The sequence below is a fragment of the Oryctolagus cuniculus genome, chromosome 8, assembly GCF_964237555.1.
Source record: "Oryctolagus cuniculus chromosome 8, mOryCun1.1, whole genome shotgun sequence".
NCBI classification, from domain to species: domain Eukaryota; kingdom Metazoa; phylum Chordata; class Mammalia; order Lagomorpha; family Leporidae; genus Oryctolagus; species Oryctolagus cuniculus.
This window is the reverse complement of record NC_091439.1, coordinates 120,947,212-120,965,802: the sequence shown is the minus strand read 5'-3', so window position 1 is coordinate 120,965,802 and position 18,591 is coordinate 120,947,212. Positions and strand designations below refer to the sequence as shown.

Sequence of the window (18,591 nt, the reverse complement as noted above, 5' to 3'; positions counted from 1 at the left end):
CTAATACCTAACATGGCCCCTATGTATCCCACTGACCCCACTATTCAGCTCTGGGGAGAGTCACCTCACCATGCAGTTTGGATCTCATGCCAAGTGGGGTGATTCTTAAGCTGGTGATTGTGCTGTGTAGGAACTAGGGGTGGCCCTCAGGGTCCAAGCAGAGGGCGCCTTCTGACTGGGCAGCTGTCCTACCAACACCACTTTGATGTGTCAGTGTGGGAGGATGTTATGGGTCAGTCTGTGTGGTGGCATCTTTGTTCCCAGTGTCCTCTGTTTTGAAGCCCAAAGGAAGAGAAATGAGGACCTGCATTTAATTTCTTTGCTATCACTTTTTTTTTCTTTCATTCACTTTTTAAAAAAATATTTATTTATTTATTTATTTGAAAGAGTTACACAGCAAGAGAAAGAGAGGCAGAGAGAGAGAGAGAGAGAGAGAGAGGTCTTCCATCCACTGGTTCACTCCCCAATTGGCTGCAAGGCCGGAGCTGTGCCATTCAGGAGCCAGGAGCTTCTTCATGATCTCCCAGGTGGGTGCAGGGGCCCAAGGACTTGGGGCATTCTCCACTGCTTTCCCAGGCCATAGCAGAGAGCTGGATCGGAAGTGGAGCAGCCAGGACTCGAACCAGCGCCTATATGGGATGCTGGCATCACAGGTGGTGGCTTACCCACTGCGCCATAGTGCCAGCCCCCTCCCCTCATTCACTTTCTGGCAGAAAAATGACTATACTTTTGTTCTTCTCTGTTTCATATCTTTTTTCTACTATGTGTTAGACTGAAGGAGATGTATTCCATATCATAGTTTACTGCTAGTAACTTAGTCTCCCAGACTTGTTGTTGGTGCTTTAAATTAGGTCAGTAATGGAGAAATTTGAATCTGGAAGAAAACTTCTTTCATGTCTTACCTCTCAAAATAGGTGAATTTCACGATTTCAAAATGAAAATGTTCTGGTTCCTTCTTGTGCCTAAGTGGCATATCTTGTTTTTTTTTCCCCCTAGGAAAATTATATACATGGTAGTAAAGATTTTGAGTTCCAAAAGGTATAATGCAAATCAACAATTTCCAAGTTTTTTGTTATGTAAGTTTTAAAGTTGCCTGATGTTGTATAGCAGTATAGTGTCCTTTGTTCTTTAGCCTGATTTCCCACTTGATAAATCTTGATTTAAGAATTTCATGTTTCAGCTTGGCTGTGACATTGTATCTTTCTACTTATGTTCTTTTTATTCCCTAAAATCATAGTCAGAAATTTAAATTTATAATGTTTGCTATCAAGTGGTACTTCCACAGTTAGCATCTTAGCCATTTGACCTGCTGCGTCTGTGATTTTGGGTATCACCTGTATTGGGCTGTAATGATTTGGTCAGCTCTAATTGGTTCCTATTAACATCCATTAACTATCCCAAGCAAGTGACTACAAATACTTTTTGAATACTTTGAATCTTTGTTTAACTATCTTAGTCTACAAAATTTCCCAGCATCTTTAATTATCTAAGTTGGCCACTTAGTGATTTTGGCTGCCTAATATGGCCAACCATTGATTTGATAGATCGATGTGATGGGTTTAGCCCCTCGGTAAGCAGCAATCAGAAAGTGTGCACTAGTGTATAGTGCAGATTAAGACTGAGTGTCAAAAAAAATTGAGGTCATTTGATTTAGTTCTCTGAATAATGAGAGGCTTTAATCTAATCACATCTAAGTAACTGACAGTCAATAAAAGCTTCCTTTAACAACAGTCAGATCATTACTTCGCAAAGCACTGGTTTTATTAAGCAGTGATATTAGTTGGCCTTGACAAACTGAAGGCTATGAGAGATCCAGAACGCTCACTTCCATGCCAGGTGGACTGTGGGTTCTACTTTACTAACCGGTCTGTTAGTAATGCATTTGGAGTTCTGCACAGGCAAGATCTCCCTCTTGAAAGAAGAAATATTTGAAAAACATTTAGAAAGCTTTCGTTCATAAAACATTTGCTGCATCCCATAAGGGCGCTGATTCTAGTCCCAGCTGCTCCACTTCCAATCCAGCTCCCTGCTGATGGCCTGGGAAAGCAGTAGAAGATCACCCAAGTGCTTGGGCCCCTGCATCCATGTGGGAGACTCGGAGGAAGCTCCTGGCTCCTGGCTTTGGATTGGCATAGCTCTTCTCTTCTTATTTTTATTTTTGTGAGGGTTGTGTCCTGGTTTGTGCAAACTTTTTTTTTTTTTTTGAAAGGCAGAGTTAGACAGTAAGAGAGAGAGAGAGTAAGGTCTTCCTTCCTTTGGTTCACCCCCCAAATGGCCATTATGTCCGGGGCTGTGCCGATCCGAAGCCAGGAGCCAGGTGCTTCCTCCTGCTCTCCCATGCGGGTGCAGGGCCCAAGCACTTGGGCCAAACTCTACTGCCCTCCCGGGCCACATCAGAGAGCTGGACTGGAAGAGGAGCAACCGGGACAGAATCTGGGGTGCTGGCGCCACAGGCGGAGGATTAGCCAAGTGGGCCGCAGCGCCGGCCTTTTTTTGTCTTCTGTGCAAACTTTTGACAATCATATATTCTTATTTTTGCTTTTCTCATAGCCCTAGGATTTCTAAATGACTTTGACTATTTTCATTAGTTTATTTGCTTGAAATTTTTCCTAATGAAAGTAAATGTAATTTCAAATCTCAACACCAGTGTTTTTCAAATCTCCAGAACGGAGGTGTTACACCATTTTATGATCATTTCTCTCTCTCTCTCTCTTTTTAAAGATGTATTTATCCATTTGAAAGTCAGAGTTACACAGAGAGGTAAAGAAAGGCAGATAGAGAGAGAGGTCTTTCATCCACTGGTTCACTCCCCAACTGGCCACAAAGGCCAGAGCTGTGCCAATCCAAAGCCAGGAGCCAGGTGCTTCTTACAGGTCTCCCATGAGGGTGCAGGGGCCCAAGGACTTGGGCCATCTTCCACTGCTTTCCCAGGCCATAGCAGAGAGCTGGATCAGAAGTGGAGTAGCTGGGACTAGCACCGGCACCCATATGGGATGCCGACATTGCAAGTGGTGGTTTCATTTGTCACTTCACAGCGCCGATCCCAGTCATTTTTTCTAACCACAGTATATGTATGCACTTATAGTTTTCCATTTATCTTTGTCAGTTCTGCATTTAAGAGAGAGGCTCATCAGAAATCCAGGCTGGAAGCAGAGTTCTTGCCAGCTCCCATTCCTCCCATCAGACAAAGGGGCACATAGTGCCCTTGAATGCGTACTAAAAAATCCGGATTCTTGACTGTCACATACGATTTTTCTTTCTTTAATTCTTTTCCAGTTGTTGGCTGTGTATTAATGGTTTTTGCTTTATTTGATTTATCATTGTTGTATATTTGAACAGACAATTGAATGTGGAATAGTTTCCCAAGTAAATATGATACAAAGTAAATTAGTTATATAAAATCAAAAGGGACAAGAGTCATTGTGGACATAAGCACAGTTTACTTGGCTGGAGAGAGAAATGTAACAATTTATCTGAAATAATAACTCATTTTGGGGGAAATTGCCTAAAGCTTAATATTGTGCAACATCTTTTTATAGTCTTAAAATATGTGAGACTTATGTCTTCAAGTCATCTATCATACTCTTTTATGCTACAATTTTTATGGATTCATGCTAATATTTCCTCAAAAAGCAATTTAAAATGTTGCTAGTAGGAAATATAGATGTCCCAAAATTACTTAATCTTCCTCATGTTTGAGGAACAAAAAGGGTATTGAAGAAGTATGTGTTTTTATTTACAATAAAATTGAAATGCCCCAGTAATTTCTTGTAACACATTGCAGTACATAGTGAGATTGTGAAATTGTCTATGCACTACCACATATATAACATTAGAAATTGCAAGGATGTGTATTTTTAAGCCTAAAAATTGTATATATAAAAATTACTTTTATTTTGTTTCTATAAATTTTTCCAGTGTTCAAGCCAGATTTTGTTATGCTCATTTCCCTTATTCTTTTTTTTTAAGATTTATTTATTTATTCAAAAGCTAGAGAGAGAGAGAGAGAGAGAGAGAGAGTTCTTCCATTCACTGGATCACCCCCCAAATGGCCACACTACCCAGGAATGAGCCAGGTTGAAACCAGGAGCTAGGAGCTTCATGAGAACCACGTGGGTGCAGTGGCCCAAGCGCTTGAGCCATCTTCTGCTGCTTTCCCAAGTGCATTAGCAGGGAGTGGGATCAGAAGTGGAGCAGCCAAAACTCAAACTGGTGCCCATATAGGTGTTGCATGCAGGTGGTGTCTTAACCATGTATGCATCAAAGCTGGCTGCAGTAAATCACTATAGGATGTAAATCAGTCATAGTGCTGAACTATTGCCGGTGCTCAAGCTCAAAAAATAAGTAAGAGGTGTCTTCAGAAACTTCGTGGAAATTGCACGTTAGGGATAAGATATGCATGGATTTCAAAATACTTTGCACCAAAATAAACTCACTTTTCATTTAATACTTCCATAAGCTGTTTGGAGTTCTCTCGTCTGTCTGTATTTCAAATGCTTACGTTCACTAAGCAGCTTCTCAATTTCACCTTCCCTGTTTGCCTCAGCCTGATACGTGTTAATACTGGTGACTTCTGCTTCAATCACTCAAAGCTTTCTCTTTACTTTGCCCCTTCAGTACTTAGTTTATGTGCAAGTAATGTACTTCTTTCACAGACCCTCCTAAAATAAATTAAATTGGTATTTAGATGGTTTAAGGCCTTACAGCTAATGGACCTCCAACAATGCTAATGTTCTATTCCATATACAGCCCTCTCACCTTCACCCACAAAGTGGGGATATGCTGTTGACTGGAGCAACATCAGTATGCTCTTGACACAGGTGTGCTTCTCGGAAAGTTAAGCATTTCTATTTTTAACATCATGCAGTCTACTCATAGTTTTCTACTGGAATTTTGAAAGCAATAATATGGACATTTCAGGTTTCCATAGGACAATGTCCTAGTTTTATAAACCACGTAACTAACCTCTCAGCAGGCAGTTATTTTAAGTGTTTACCATGATTACCATAGGGACTGAACTGAGGCTCAAGTGACATTATGTGTATTCTATTAGTCATACACAAATAGAACCCAAAGCAGGCTGTCATGTGTCCGTGAACACTGACTTCATACACAGTTGAAAAACAAGACCGCATGCAGGAGCGTGCAGACTACTTGGAAGAAAGCTCTGCTGATGGAGAACATGTGTATGATTTCTAGCAAAAATAATCTGAAGCATCACTTTATGCATGTATCGATGGGGAGGAGTAACAAAGACACACACCCCAAGGATCCCGAGAAATGGCTGTGAGCGGTTGAAAGAGTGCAGTGGAGCATGGGCCTGTTGCATTGTGGGAAACCAGGGAGGCAGCCAAGCGAAGAGGCAGACCTAAGACAGCACAGAGAGCTATGTTTTAAAGGCCTAAACATGAATGGACAGAAAGAATAATTAAAGGGTTTTCCAGAATGTATGTTCTGCATGAAAGTGGTAGTAGTGCTTTAATGTGAAGTGTAAGACGTCAGATTAAACAGATGGCGTGGAGGCTCTGTGGAATGGTTTTCTCAACTGAAGAGGTATCAAAATTCTGTTAGGCCCTAACTAACAGTGCAACAACTGAGCTATTCAGAGAAGAGGAAGAAGCCCAGAAAACTATGAGAATGAACGCTCAGAATGAAAACCAAAGAGGCTGTGACAAAATTCTTTTTGCTTTATCTGCTTGTTTTATTATATTGCATATATCAATACTATTTCATCATATATCAATACTATTTCATCAGTTTTTGGAATCTGTGTTCTGTGTTATGGATAATATAAAGGTCAATCGATCATAGGACATCATTACAGCTACTCTCAGTTTCACCTAAAGCACAGCAAACTGGGTTCTTCAGTGGCAAATTATATAGACTTTGTAATTCCAAGTTTTGGGGTTTGAGTGCTTATTCCACTAGTCACTACTGGTACAAACTAGGACATGGCACTTGGGCTACAGTTTCCTTGTCTCTAAAACTGATGTAACACCTATTTCAGAGAATGGCTTCAGGAATATTTTACATATAAACAGAAAAGAGCTCTACCAGGACATAGCAAACACTGCATGAATTGCGATTGTCACCTGCTCATATTATATTGCATTCAAATCCTTAGAACAGATGTGTTTTAGAACTTTGAAACTGTTGTCAAAAGGCAATATGATTTATGTATGTTGTAATATAAATGGTTGTCATCTGAAAATGGCTTGTTACTGTTTTTAACTTAAGATGGTATAAAAGTGATATGCATTCAGTAGAGACTCTACTTTGAATGTGGACCTTCTACTGGCCTCACATCATGAGGTATTGGTCCTCCCTTGCATTCAGGGAGAGGCTGTAGCTCCCACTCTGCAACATGGAGTCATGAAGGGAAGTGGCTGATTCCCTGTATGCTACTCTGGTGCTGAGCTTCGATGTTTGATAGGCTATGCATATTGAATGCATTTTGGACTTAACAGTTTCAATTTACTGTGAGTTTACCTAGACATACCCTGTCCTAACTCAGGGAGCATCTGTATATGATACCCAATGCATGTACTGTAAAAACAAATTCTAATGCTGTAGCACATCACCCTGCAATAAGATAGTCATCCTTTGGAAGCAAAACACAAACTATGTTAAGCATCATATTTTGTGTTAACTCAAGACATTATTTTTCTACCATAGATTTTCAAAAGTGCACACACTTCTCTGCACAAGAAAACAAAAACAAACTTTGATTTCCCAGAGCTTTCTCTATTTGTGATTATATTTTAGAATTTTAAGATATTGAAACTCTGAGACCTAAGGACTTTAGGGCCATCTCCAGTCCAGTGTAGAGGATGCACATACAGTCCGTGTGGAGACTCTGAGAAAAAGATTCATTATGATTTAAGCACCCAAGCTCTTAGAATTTTAAGGAGATGGGAAAGCGGGTGATGATTCCAAGAAAACTGCTCTTCATTATTACATGCCTAGTATGAGCAAAACCTAGGAGATGATGCTTAAATTCTCTTTTCCCATCCAAACTTGGGTTGTGGGAGAGGATAGGACAGCTGGCTGTAAAAATAGGTTTTCCATCTTAGAGTATGCTATCTGTGGGGAGCAACTCAGACTAGACTGTTACTGGAATTAAGACTTATTCTATGCATCTGTTCTCCCACAATATGGTGCTGAGAAGGGAGTAAACAGCTTCTACACAGCTGCCTCTCACCAGCTTGAGTGATGAGCTGCAGGAGCTGATCTTGCTCCTGATTGGAGGAGAGCAGCGTACTTGGCATGTGGGTAGCAGAGTTGGGATTGGTGGAAGAGGACTATAAAGGAGGAGAGAGACAACATGCACCAGGAACATCTAAGGGGAACTTCTATCTGAAGGAACATCTGAGCAGCCCCCGAGAGAGCCGGCCGGCGGTGTGCCGCTCCCCCGCGGAAGTGGGGAAAGTGGCAGGGGGAACCGCCCTTCCACGGAGGTGGAAGGGACAGTAGCCAACCCAGGAAGAACCAGCAGCAAACCCGGGGAGGGCCGAGCAGACAAAAGAACAGTGCAGGGTCCTGCGTCATTCTCCACGAAGAGGGGGAGCGACATAATGGTGCCGTAACTCGGATATGAAGCCTAGGCAGGGTTTAGTGTCGTTCCTCCATGAAGAGGGGGAGCGACATAATGGTGCCGTGACTCGGATATGAAGCCTAGGCAGGGTTCAGTGTTGTTCCTCCATGAAGAGGGGGAGCGACAGCTATCAAACTAAGTAAGCACTCTAATAATGTCATCAGTTTGTAAGACTTTGTTTTTAGTGTATAATCTTTAATGGTGTCCACCAAAAGCACCTCTTTCACCCAACCTGTCCTTGGAACACCAGATTCAGATACACAGGAGACCTCTGTTTATACTGTTAAGAGGTTGCAACGCACTTTCATTAGTGTATTCACAACCAAACTCTCTGCATTCCCTTTTTCCTTGCCACTGAAATCTACTTCTTGTTTGGAATCACTCTCAATCACCATTTCTTTATTTTCTGACCAATTTCCTCATATTCATTGATTAGGCCCTGGTGAATCTGTCTCCATTCTAACTTTAGAATGTGTCCTCTCCTCTCTGTCTTAACACCAAACTTCCTCGGATCAGATTCCTATCCTTTCTGTCCTGGACATTTGATTCATTTCCCTTTCTTATCACTTCCACCCAGAGTATCTCCAAACTCTTGTATGTGATCTTGCTACCATGAAGACCTGATAGTGTCTGACTCCTACCTAAAATAATGCAGTGGCATGGCAATCACTATAAAGTAAAATTCCAAAAAGTAACAAGTTTCCATCTGCCTTTTAGAGTTTTTCACAATACCAACAACATGTGCATTTTGTGTTCTGTTGGCCTGAATAGGGCATTCTTTTCCAAAAGTAATGCATTTATAGAAAGGGAAAGAGAGAAGTCATCTATCCACCGGTTCACTCCACAATGTCCACAAAGTCCATGGCTAGGTCAGACTGAACCTAGGAGCCGAGCCATGAGCCCAATCTGGGTCTCCGCCATAGGACACAACTACTTGAGTGATCACCTGCATTACCAAGAAGCTGGAATCAGAAGCAGAACCGGGACTCTCACCCAGTAACTCCCAGATGGGATGTGGGCATCCCAAATGGCATCTTAACTGAAGCCGAATACCTGCCCCTCAGGGAAGACTTGGCACAGCCATTTAAGCTGCTCATTGGGATGCTCACATTCCTAATCAGAGCGCTGATTTGAGTCCCAGCTGCTCTGCTTCTGATCCAACACCTACTGATGGTTTTGAGAACCTGCAGGTGATGGATCCAGTACTTGATTTTCTGCCACCCACGTGGGAGACCTGGATGGAGTTCCTGGCCCCTAGTATGTACCTGGGTGTCATGGTCATTTGGAAAGTGAACCAGTGGATGGAAGATCTCTCTCTCTCTCTCTCTCTCTCTCTCTCTCTCTCTCTTTCAAACAAATAAATACTTTTATAAAATCCAATTATATGCCCGTTAGCAATCTATCCTGATTCCGTATTTATACATTTCTCTTTCAATAAAAATGTTGACTGTAGATGACAGAGTACATTCCATGTAGGATATCTGGTGCCAAACCGTATGCTAAAATGCAATAATCAACTTTCACAACAGCATGTGACATAATTTAGTCTAAATTTTCATTTTGTTGCCGATTCTTACAATTTAGAATTTAGAGATTACTGGTTAGCACCATTTGGTCTTTCAAAACCCTGAATCAAAGATATTAGAATTAAGTTTGTCAAGTAACTGAGAGTTGTTTCTCTGGAATCAGCTGAGCTAGGATAATGTCTCTAGTTAACTCCACCATGCACTTTACCTAGTGTGATTTAAGATCACTGTAGCTTAGAATCACTAGTATTTGATCTTTTAAAATTCAGGCTTGTGGTCAAGCACTGCAACTATCCAGAAATGACATTGTGCTTTTTAGGAATGCCATACTACACCGTTAAAGTTTCTCTGAGTTCTTGAGACTGATATTAATCCTGCTTTTACACCATAGTGATGCCAAGTATTGCCTTTCCTGCTCTTAAAGCCACCTATACAAACTGATAATTCATTTGCTGTGTTGAGAATGCACTGCCCAACTCCTTTTACTATCTTCCTTTTTAAAGATTTTTTTTTAATTTATTTATTTGAGAGAGTTAGAGAGAGAGGTAGAGACAGAGAGAGAGGTCTTCCATCCAGTGGTGCACTCCCCGGTGGCCACAACAGCCAGAGCCATGCCTATCCAAAGCCAGGAGCTTCTTCCGGGTCTCCTACGTGGGTACAGGGGCCCAAGGAGTTGCCCCATCTTCCATTGCTTTCCCAGGCCATAGCAGAGAGCTGGATCGGAAGAGGAACAGCTGAGACTAGAATCAGCACTCATATGGATGCCAGGGCTTTAACCTGCTATGCCACAGTGCTGGCCCCCAACTCCTTTTGCTATCCTAGTTTGCATTCTTGACCTGCTGTTTGCATCCTCAGTCCTTAGTCTTCTGGATCTTCTCCTCATAACGTGGGTCTTTTCTTACAGTATTCAGTTTTCATTCACATTCATTTTCTGTCCTGCCCAACCCCTACACAACTTTGCCGACTCAGACATTTTGTCCATTAGCAGCTGGGTCAGGCTCTATTCTTGTGAACTCATTATGGTCTGGCAGTCAGTGAAGAACTCTAGACTAAAACCAAGCATTTTGATTCAAGAATGTAGGAAACTCCACATCATAAATTGAATGAAACTCAAAGGTTAAATTATAAGTCAGTTGTTTGAAATACAGGCTGCATTTTTCTGAAGCAAAACCAATGCCATAGTATTTGTTAGGTCTCCAGGTTAGTGTACCTCAATCAGAAAGAGTATAAAGACTGGGATAAAGAGAAGAATATGAACAAGTGAACTCCAGTGCAGGTGAAACATTTCCAGAGGTAGTTTTATTGGATGCTTGAAAAAAATTAAGTAAATGATGCAGAATAAGTAAGAGATGTTATGTTGAGAAATCTGGAAAGAAGAGATAGCAACAGAGTGAGGTGAAAAGTATATTCCAGGCCTCTTTAAGACACAGGATTGATTCTAACCTATGGGCTTCAGCCAAGAGGAAATTGGTTGTGTTATTGTTATGATTTCAAGAATAAAATTTTGAGCATCTGTATTTACAGTGTGTGGTGTTTTGTAGTTTTTAAGTTGTCAATAGTGAGAGTTCTACTAAAAAATACAGATGGCTAAAATTACATGCACGCTCATTGTAGATCCTAACAATAGGTCTGATTGTTCCTGCTCCTGTTCTTCTATTGTGTTTTTACCTTCTTACAAATAATTCTCCACTTATTTGTTATTTATGCAGAATTTTATGTAAAACATTCTCATGAAAGTCTTTTTCATGTATGAGATTTAGTATAATCTTTCTCTTTTTAACGTATACACATTTCTGAGTCCCCAGTTTCTATTCTGAGATATAACATTAGTGGTGTAATAGGATTTTTAAAATTTTTTTTTTAAATTTATTTGACATGTAGAGTTATAGACAGTGAGAGAGAAAGAGAGAAAGGTCTTCCTTCCATTGGTTCACCCCCAAAATGGCCACCACAGATGGTGCCACGCCGATCTGAAGCCAGGAGCCAGGTGCTTCTTCCTGGTCTCCCATGCGGGTGTAGGGGCCCAAGCACTTGAACTATCCTCCACTGCACTCCCGGGCCACACCAGAGAGCTGGACTGGAAGAGAAGCAACCTGGACTAGAGCCCGGCACCCATATGGGATGCTGGTGCCACAGGCGGAGGATTAACCAAGTGAGCCACAGAGCCGGCCCAGGGGTGTAATAGGATTTTGACAACTACCCAATATAGATTATGTGAACTAGGAGAAATAACCAAGATACTAATAGTCTCCATTCAAGATATCATAGCATTTGTTTAACAATGATATTTCACATGCAATGTTTGTGTTTTAAAATGAAAATATTTCTTTTCATTTTCAAAATAAAATATCCTATCTTAAATATAATCAAAGTGAGTATATTACATATATTTGTGTATAGTACAGAGTTTGTCAGCCATTATTTGTTAGAAAAATCCAAGTTTAGTTAATTTTTTGAATCAGTCTCAATAATTAGATCTCAAAATGAAGATCTGGAAGTGCTTTAAACATGCTTAACGCCTTCTAAGCTGTTTTGTACTTTTCTATGTTGTCCGTCAGTGAGATTCTATGATTTTTAGCTGCAGTGGGTTGATGAGAATTTCTAAATTATTGGTGGTTTAAACTAACATAGGATAATGAAAATGTTCTAGCCTTTTGCATTTGCGTAGTGATCAAAGTATATTCAACATTTTTAGAAAATAACATTTAATATAGCTTATTTTAATTTTGAAGCTACTTTGCAGCTACAAGAAGCTAATTTATCAGATCATTGTTTTTTTTAGCAAATGGCCAAAAATCCAAACCTTTCTTTAGTATGGAGGAGATTGAAATGTGTATGTTACAAATGGATGCATTTAATGTCTTGACCATTTTATTGTGGTAAAACATGATATTGATTAGATAATATTTCATCAACTATCAGTGTTAATATTACTTTTTAAAAGATTTATTTACTTCAAATGAGAAGTGACAGGGAAAAAGAGAGAGTGAGTTAGTTAGTTCTGGAATCTGGTGGTTTACTTCCCAAATGCTTGCAGCAGGCAGGGCTGGAACAGGCTGAATTCAGGAGCCTGGAACTCCGTGGAGGCCTCCTATCTGGGTGGCAGCGGCCCAAGCACTGGAGTGATCATCCATGGCCTCTCCAGGTGAATTGAAGAAGAGCAGCCGGGACTCCAACCAGAACTCTAATATGGCATGCAGCTGTCCCAAGACGTGGCTTAACCCACTGAGCCGTAACACCTGCTGTGCTATTTGTTATTTTAAATCTCATGCTTATTTAAAAGCTTAAACAAGAGTTTTGCATGCAATTACTTTGTATCTTTTAAACAAAAATGCGTTAATTTTACATATATTGCTATCCATATTTTATTAAGTTCATCAATAATCAAATTATATTCACCTTATTTAAGTAAGATTTAACTCATTTAAAGCTAAAAATGGTTTGTGCATAACAGATGTTGGTTTGAGTTTACGCAAGGTTTAATGTCTGAAGGAATTTGACTCAGATCTACCTTTTATGCTCCTGGGACAGCCCAGAGCCCTTCTAAATACCAGTGTTTCTGCATATTCCAAATGCATATTTTTCTGGTCATCCTGGCTCTGTTTTTAATCATGCCCTAGAATGTTTTCAGTTTTCCATCTTTCATTTCTTCTCTCAATTTTGGCATGGACCCAACTGTACTCTCAATTCCTTTCCCTTATTTATACCAACTCCCCTTCCAACAGTCCCTTAACAATCAGTCTCAACGAAACATCACTGACCATAACCAACATGGATTACCCATAGCAGTATTACTCATAATACCCAGAAAGTTTTAACACTCAAACTTCTCATCTACTAGTCTATAGATAGGTAAAATGTAGAATATCCATACAATAACATTATTTAACAAAACCAAGAGGATAGAGTGTGCAGAGTGAAAGACGATGGACACAGCAGACCACTTACTTTATGATTTGATTTATAGGAAATGTCCAGAATAAGCAAATCGATAGAGACACAAATTAGACTAATGTTTGTTTAGTAATAAGAGGGAAGAGAGTGAGAGGTGATAACTAGAAGATACATTTGAGTTTTCTGCTGGTGAAAATATTTTAAATTGATTGTAATGTTAGTTTCTTTTTTAATTTATTTTTAAAGGCTTATTTATTTATTTGAAAGGCAGAGGCAGAGAAAGAGAGAGAGAGAGGGAGAGTATGTGTGTCTTCCATCTGCTGGTTCACTCTCCAAATGGCCATAGTGGCTGAAGCTGAGCCAGTCTGAAGCCAGGATCCAGGAGCTTCTTCCAGGTCTCCCACACAGGTGCAGGGGCTCAAGCACTTGTGCCATCTTCTACTGCTTTCCCAGACCATAACAGAGAGATGGATCAGAAGTGGAACAGGGAGGACTCGAACCCAGGCCATATGGGATGCTGGCACTGAAGGCAGTGGCTTTACCACAGTGCAGGCCCCGATGTTAGTTTCACAATTGCAAATATAACTAAAACCATTTATTATAAATGTTATATGAATGAATTGTAGAATATCTTAATTTCATCTCTATAAAACTATGACAAAAATTATCAATGTGTTACATATTATTTGTGTTGGCAGAGACCTTGAAGAGGTTTTCTTGAAGCAATGGAGTTCAATTATTAGGCACAAATAATCTAAAAGTGAAGATGCGTCATCCTAGTTGTTGCTGTGATGCTGTCAGACCCCAAAATTCTGTTATCCACTTTTCTTGGACATCCAGACACTCATTAATCCCCAGTGATATCCGTTTGGGTTTTTATCATTTTTCTCTGTCCACCGACATCTAACTATAGGGAAGGGAAAAACGGATTGTAGTTCTTCACTGATATAAAATACTGTAGTTGCACATCCCCACTTTATATCTCCACTTCAAGTGTTACGACATTGGTAGCAACTACAGAGAGTTATGGTCTTAAAGTTTGTTTTGATTATACTTTATTTGATCATAGGACTCCATGCATTTTAGCTTCTGCATAGAATGAAGGAGATTAACTGCAAACACTGAGTCCGGGGCCTAGAAAAAGCATCTCTTACCAGAGGAAGAAGGTGAAGAACAGTTACACGTCAATGTTGTGGAAGTTACTTGCGACCACTGTGTTTGACTAGAGTAGATACCTCCCCTGAACAGAAATTGGTTTTAACATTTTCTGTGCAATTTCTTTCTTTCTTATTTTCAGCTTTAGATCCAGCTAAAGGTCCATGCTTAAAGATGAAGTGCAGTCGCCATAAAGTATGCATTGCCCAGGATCCTCAGATGGCACTCTGTGTTAGTCACCGGAGGCTTACACACAGGTAAACATGGCTAAATTAAATGCCGCTGATAGAACAGTACTCCTTAGCACAAACAAATGTGAAACATAAATATTTGGTAGTGTCTGCTAATCTTGTGTACAGAGTTTTACTGAAACAGTTTCAGAAGCTTGACTAAACCAATTCTGATTCACCTGGATTAAACACTGCTATAAATCAGAATCACTGTGGATTACAGAATTTAAGGCATGCATTTACTGTTGACTAAAGGAAATTTTTCAAACATTGTATTAAAATATTTTTCTATATATTTGTGTTTTTTAAGGTTTAAAGAATAATTATAGTTCTGGGACCCTCTCAATATTTTTTGTGGCTACTCTTTCCCACAGGAAAGGGTTAGAAACAAATTTAAAGGGTAGAAATAAATTGACTGATGTTTGTAAAAGAAATAAGCTAGCAATTGCATTATAGAGATTTGGGGCTGGCACTCTTTGGGATATCTTCCTTAGGAAGCACAAATATTGTTCTTTGGGGGCTGACAAAAAAGGGGAAAGAAAGGATTTCAAATGTGTGTTCTAACAATCGGTAGTGTTCCTGTAAGGTAGGCTGTGTGGTTTTTTTTTTTTATTTTTCTCCACAAAGAAACCTTTTATTTAAGGAATACAGACTTTATGAATTTATAAGTACAATTTTAGGAATATAGTGATTCTTCCTACCATATCTACCCTCCCACTCACTTTCCCACTCCTTCTTCTCCCTCCTCTGCCTTTCCCAGGCCCATTCTCCACTAAGTTCCATTTATGATTAATTTTATACACAGAATATCAACTCTGTACTAAGTAAAGAGTTCAACAATTTGCATGGTGAAAAAAAAAAACCAAAAAACAAAAAAGCAAAGCAAACAGAAAACAATCAAGATAAGGGCTACTCAAAGTCATTGCATCTTGAAGTTAATTCCACTTTTCCTTTTTTTATTAATTTAATTAACTTTAACAAAGCACCCAAGAATTATACCTCTTTTGGGAACACTTAGATATGGTGATAATACAACTCTTTGAGGACAGAGGTCCTGCATGGGAAGTAAGTGCACAGTGACTCCTGTTGTAAATTTAATAATTAACATTCTTATGTGTGAGGTCAGTGATCACCTGAGGATCTTGACATGAACAGCCTAGGCTCTGGAAGCCTTTTGAGTCCACAGACTCCATCACTATTTAGACAGGGCCATAAGCAAAGTGGAAGTTTTCTCCTCCCTTCAGAGAAAAGTACATCTTTATTTGATGGCCACTTCTTTCCACTGGGGTCTCATGCACTGTAATCCTTCATGTAGGACATTTTTTGCCACAGTATCTTGGCTTTCCATTCCTGAAATGCTCTCGTGGGCTTTTCAAGCCAGACCAGAATGCTGTAAGGGCTGATTCTGAGATCAGAGTGCTATTTAAAGTAATTGTCATTCCATGAGTCTGCTGTGTGGACTGCTTCCCATGTTGGAACATTCCCTCCTTTTTAATTCTATCTATTATTAATACCAGACCCTTAACACTTAAGATGGTATTTTTACCACCCAGCTTAAGAGGACTTACTTTAAAGTGTTTAAAGCTTAAGGGGCAAGTTTTTAAACTGTATTCTTAGAAGTAGCTCTGTAGGAATTAATGCAGAACTATACAGCTTTACAGTTACAAACTTCATATACTTCATATTTACAGGAACATGGTGATTCTTCCCACCATGCCTACTTTCCCACTCATACTCCCAACCTTGTTTCCTCCTCCCCCTCTTATTTTAACTCTTATATTTTACGGAGATCTATTTTTAGTTGACTTTCTACACACATGTTTAACTCTATGTTGATGGAAGTATTCAACAAATAGTATTAAAAAAGAAAAAAAACCAAAACTGTTCCTCAACTGTCAAGACAAGTCATTGCTTCTCAGAGTGTCAATTTCACTTCTACAGAGTGGGTGGGCTGTGTTTTGAGAAGGATCAGAAATTTAAGAAATCACCTGTGTTATTTGGTGCTGAGTTGTAAAGGTTGGAATATACCGCAGCCAAGTAAAGTCATGGAGTAATTAAAGGAAACAGGTGTATTTACTGCTTTTAATACTTTTTAAGGAATTCTCTTACTATTTCCTATGATGGTCGACTGAATTCATGTATTGCTTTTAAGTCAATGAATCAAGGAATTTTGCTATTTGGATATGGTCAGAAAATAATTGGATTTTTGGATTTAGCGTACTTGCATATAAATTCTATAAAAATGGGAGACTTCAAAAAGCTCTGGAAGAATGGAATTAAATGATGTGTTTCCATTAGAAATCCATGTCCTGTTTTTTTCATAATACTTATTTTTCATTAATTTCTGGGAGACTTCCCATAGGCATGAATTTCAACTTACATTTTACTTCAATTTTTACTAACTTTTTAAAAGTTTGTTAAGATTTATTCATGGAAAATAAATGAGGGCAATGTCAAAATGAATTTGTGGTTGATCCCTCCCCTAAGTTGGAGGCTTAATCGATTAGTTTCATTTAAAAGCAAAAAACTGCTATATCACAAGTTCAAGAAAATATAGTGAAAGCTTCCATCTGCACTGATTTAGCAACTTTTAAATGGCATTGACCCAAATCCACAAGCAACTGAGGCCCTCGCAGTTAATATCGTTCCTGCCTGGGAGAACACCTGTTGAACAACAGAAGCCAGGAGACGTTAGAGTCCTTGATTGGAGGTCACAGAGCTCAGATTTTCCAAGCTTCAATCCATAGCTTTACTGTACTTAGTGAGAGCAGGGTCTGTGCCATCCTGCTGTTTCACTAACTTATGATTGCACAAAGACTGAAGTACATACAAAGAGAAACTTCTGTCTTGATGTAATAAAGACTCTCAGAAACTGATAGGCACAGTAGTCCTGGCTGGATACAAAACTGTGTGTAGCTTTGCTTTGGTGTAGGAGGGGAGTTGAGGAGTAGGTGAAACCAAAAGGCTAGGGAGTGGACTTCAGTGTGTTGTGTACCTAGTACTTACTGCTGTTCTGATACTGACAGGGACTGTTTAAAAACTCAGTGCACATTGTGTTCTCTAAAAGCTAGTTTGCAAAGAATTGATATTGAGATGGATGTTTAATATGCTATATTTGCTTTGAGAATGTCAGTACATAGTGAATGTTTATATAATCCTTGGGGAAGAACTTTGCCAGGAAGTCTGATCAATAAAGACAGCTAATATAAATAACCTAGATCATAGATTTGCAGATGTGTGTGTGTGTATGGGTGTGTGTGTGTATTTTGGGGGTTGGGTAGAGAAATCAGAGAAAGATGGCTTCATTAATCAATTTTGACTATTTACACAGTTCAGATTAGAAATTGCTCCTTTTTTGTTGATGAAAAGAAACAATTTATGTTTTCTTCACTTTATCTCATGAAAGAGAAGGGAAATGTAGTCTGTTGCTTGTGTCTGCAGGCAGAGCCCCTACATTTAGAAAACAGGCCATGCTGAGTCCTCTCCCCTAATCTATATCTCATACACATCTACATTACCTTAGAATCTTGATCTTATAGTGCTCACCATATTTGTAATAGCTTAACTAATATTTTTTAAAAATATTTATTTATAATCATATATTTGTAAAGATTTATTTTATTTATTTGAAAGAGTTACAGAAATAGGTAGAGACACAGAAAAAGAGAGAGATCTTCCATCCACCAATTCATTCCTCAAATGGTTGCAATGGCTGGAGCAGGGCTGATCTGAAGGCAGGAGCCAGGAGCTTCTTCTGGATCTCCCACATGGGTGCAGGGACCCAAGGACTTGGCCATCTTCCACTGCTTTCCCAGGTGCATTAGCAGGGAGCTGAAAGAAAAGTGGAGCAGCTGGGACTCAAACTGACACCCATATGGGATGCTGGCATCTTAGGGGCAGCTTTACCTGCTACACCATAGTGCTGGCCCCAATCCATTTTCTTGATTAGGTGGCTCATTATGTGTTGTACACTAGCCTCGACCACCTCCACCACTGCCAGTGTAGAAAATGGTGGTGTCAGCTATTCAAACTTGTCTATGCAGAATTGGCTTCAAGCTTGCGTTATAACTGTGTTCTTGTGCCAAATTTCTGCTATCATTATCATTATTAGTGAGAACCAAACCATTTTATAAATACTAAGAAAGAACTGAAACTTCACTGTGTTTTTCCAGTGTGGTAAAATAATGAATTA

At 39.5% G+C, this 18,591-nt stretch overlaps 1 protein-coding gene across 11 annotated transcripts in view; it reads left to right on the top strand.

Annotated features, from left to right (window-relative positions):
* The window catches only part of LOC108175735 (tolloid-like protein 1), a 302,561-nt gene that overhangs the window by 232,256 nt on the left and 51,714 nt on the right, over positions 1 to 18,591 (top strand). For all 11 annotated transcript variants that reach the window (XM_070048144.1, XM_070048142.1, XM_070048140.1 and 8 more), the window contains one exon: positions 14,312 to 14,426. In XM_070048144.1, coding sequence (XP_069904245.1) covers positions 14,312 to 14,426 — 115 coding nt within the window. The remainder of the gene's footprint in view (positions 1 to 14,311; positions 14,427 to 18,591) is intronic.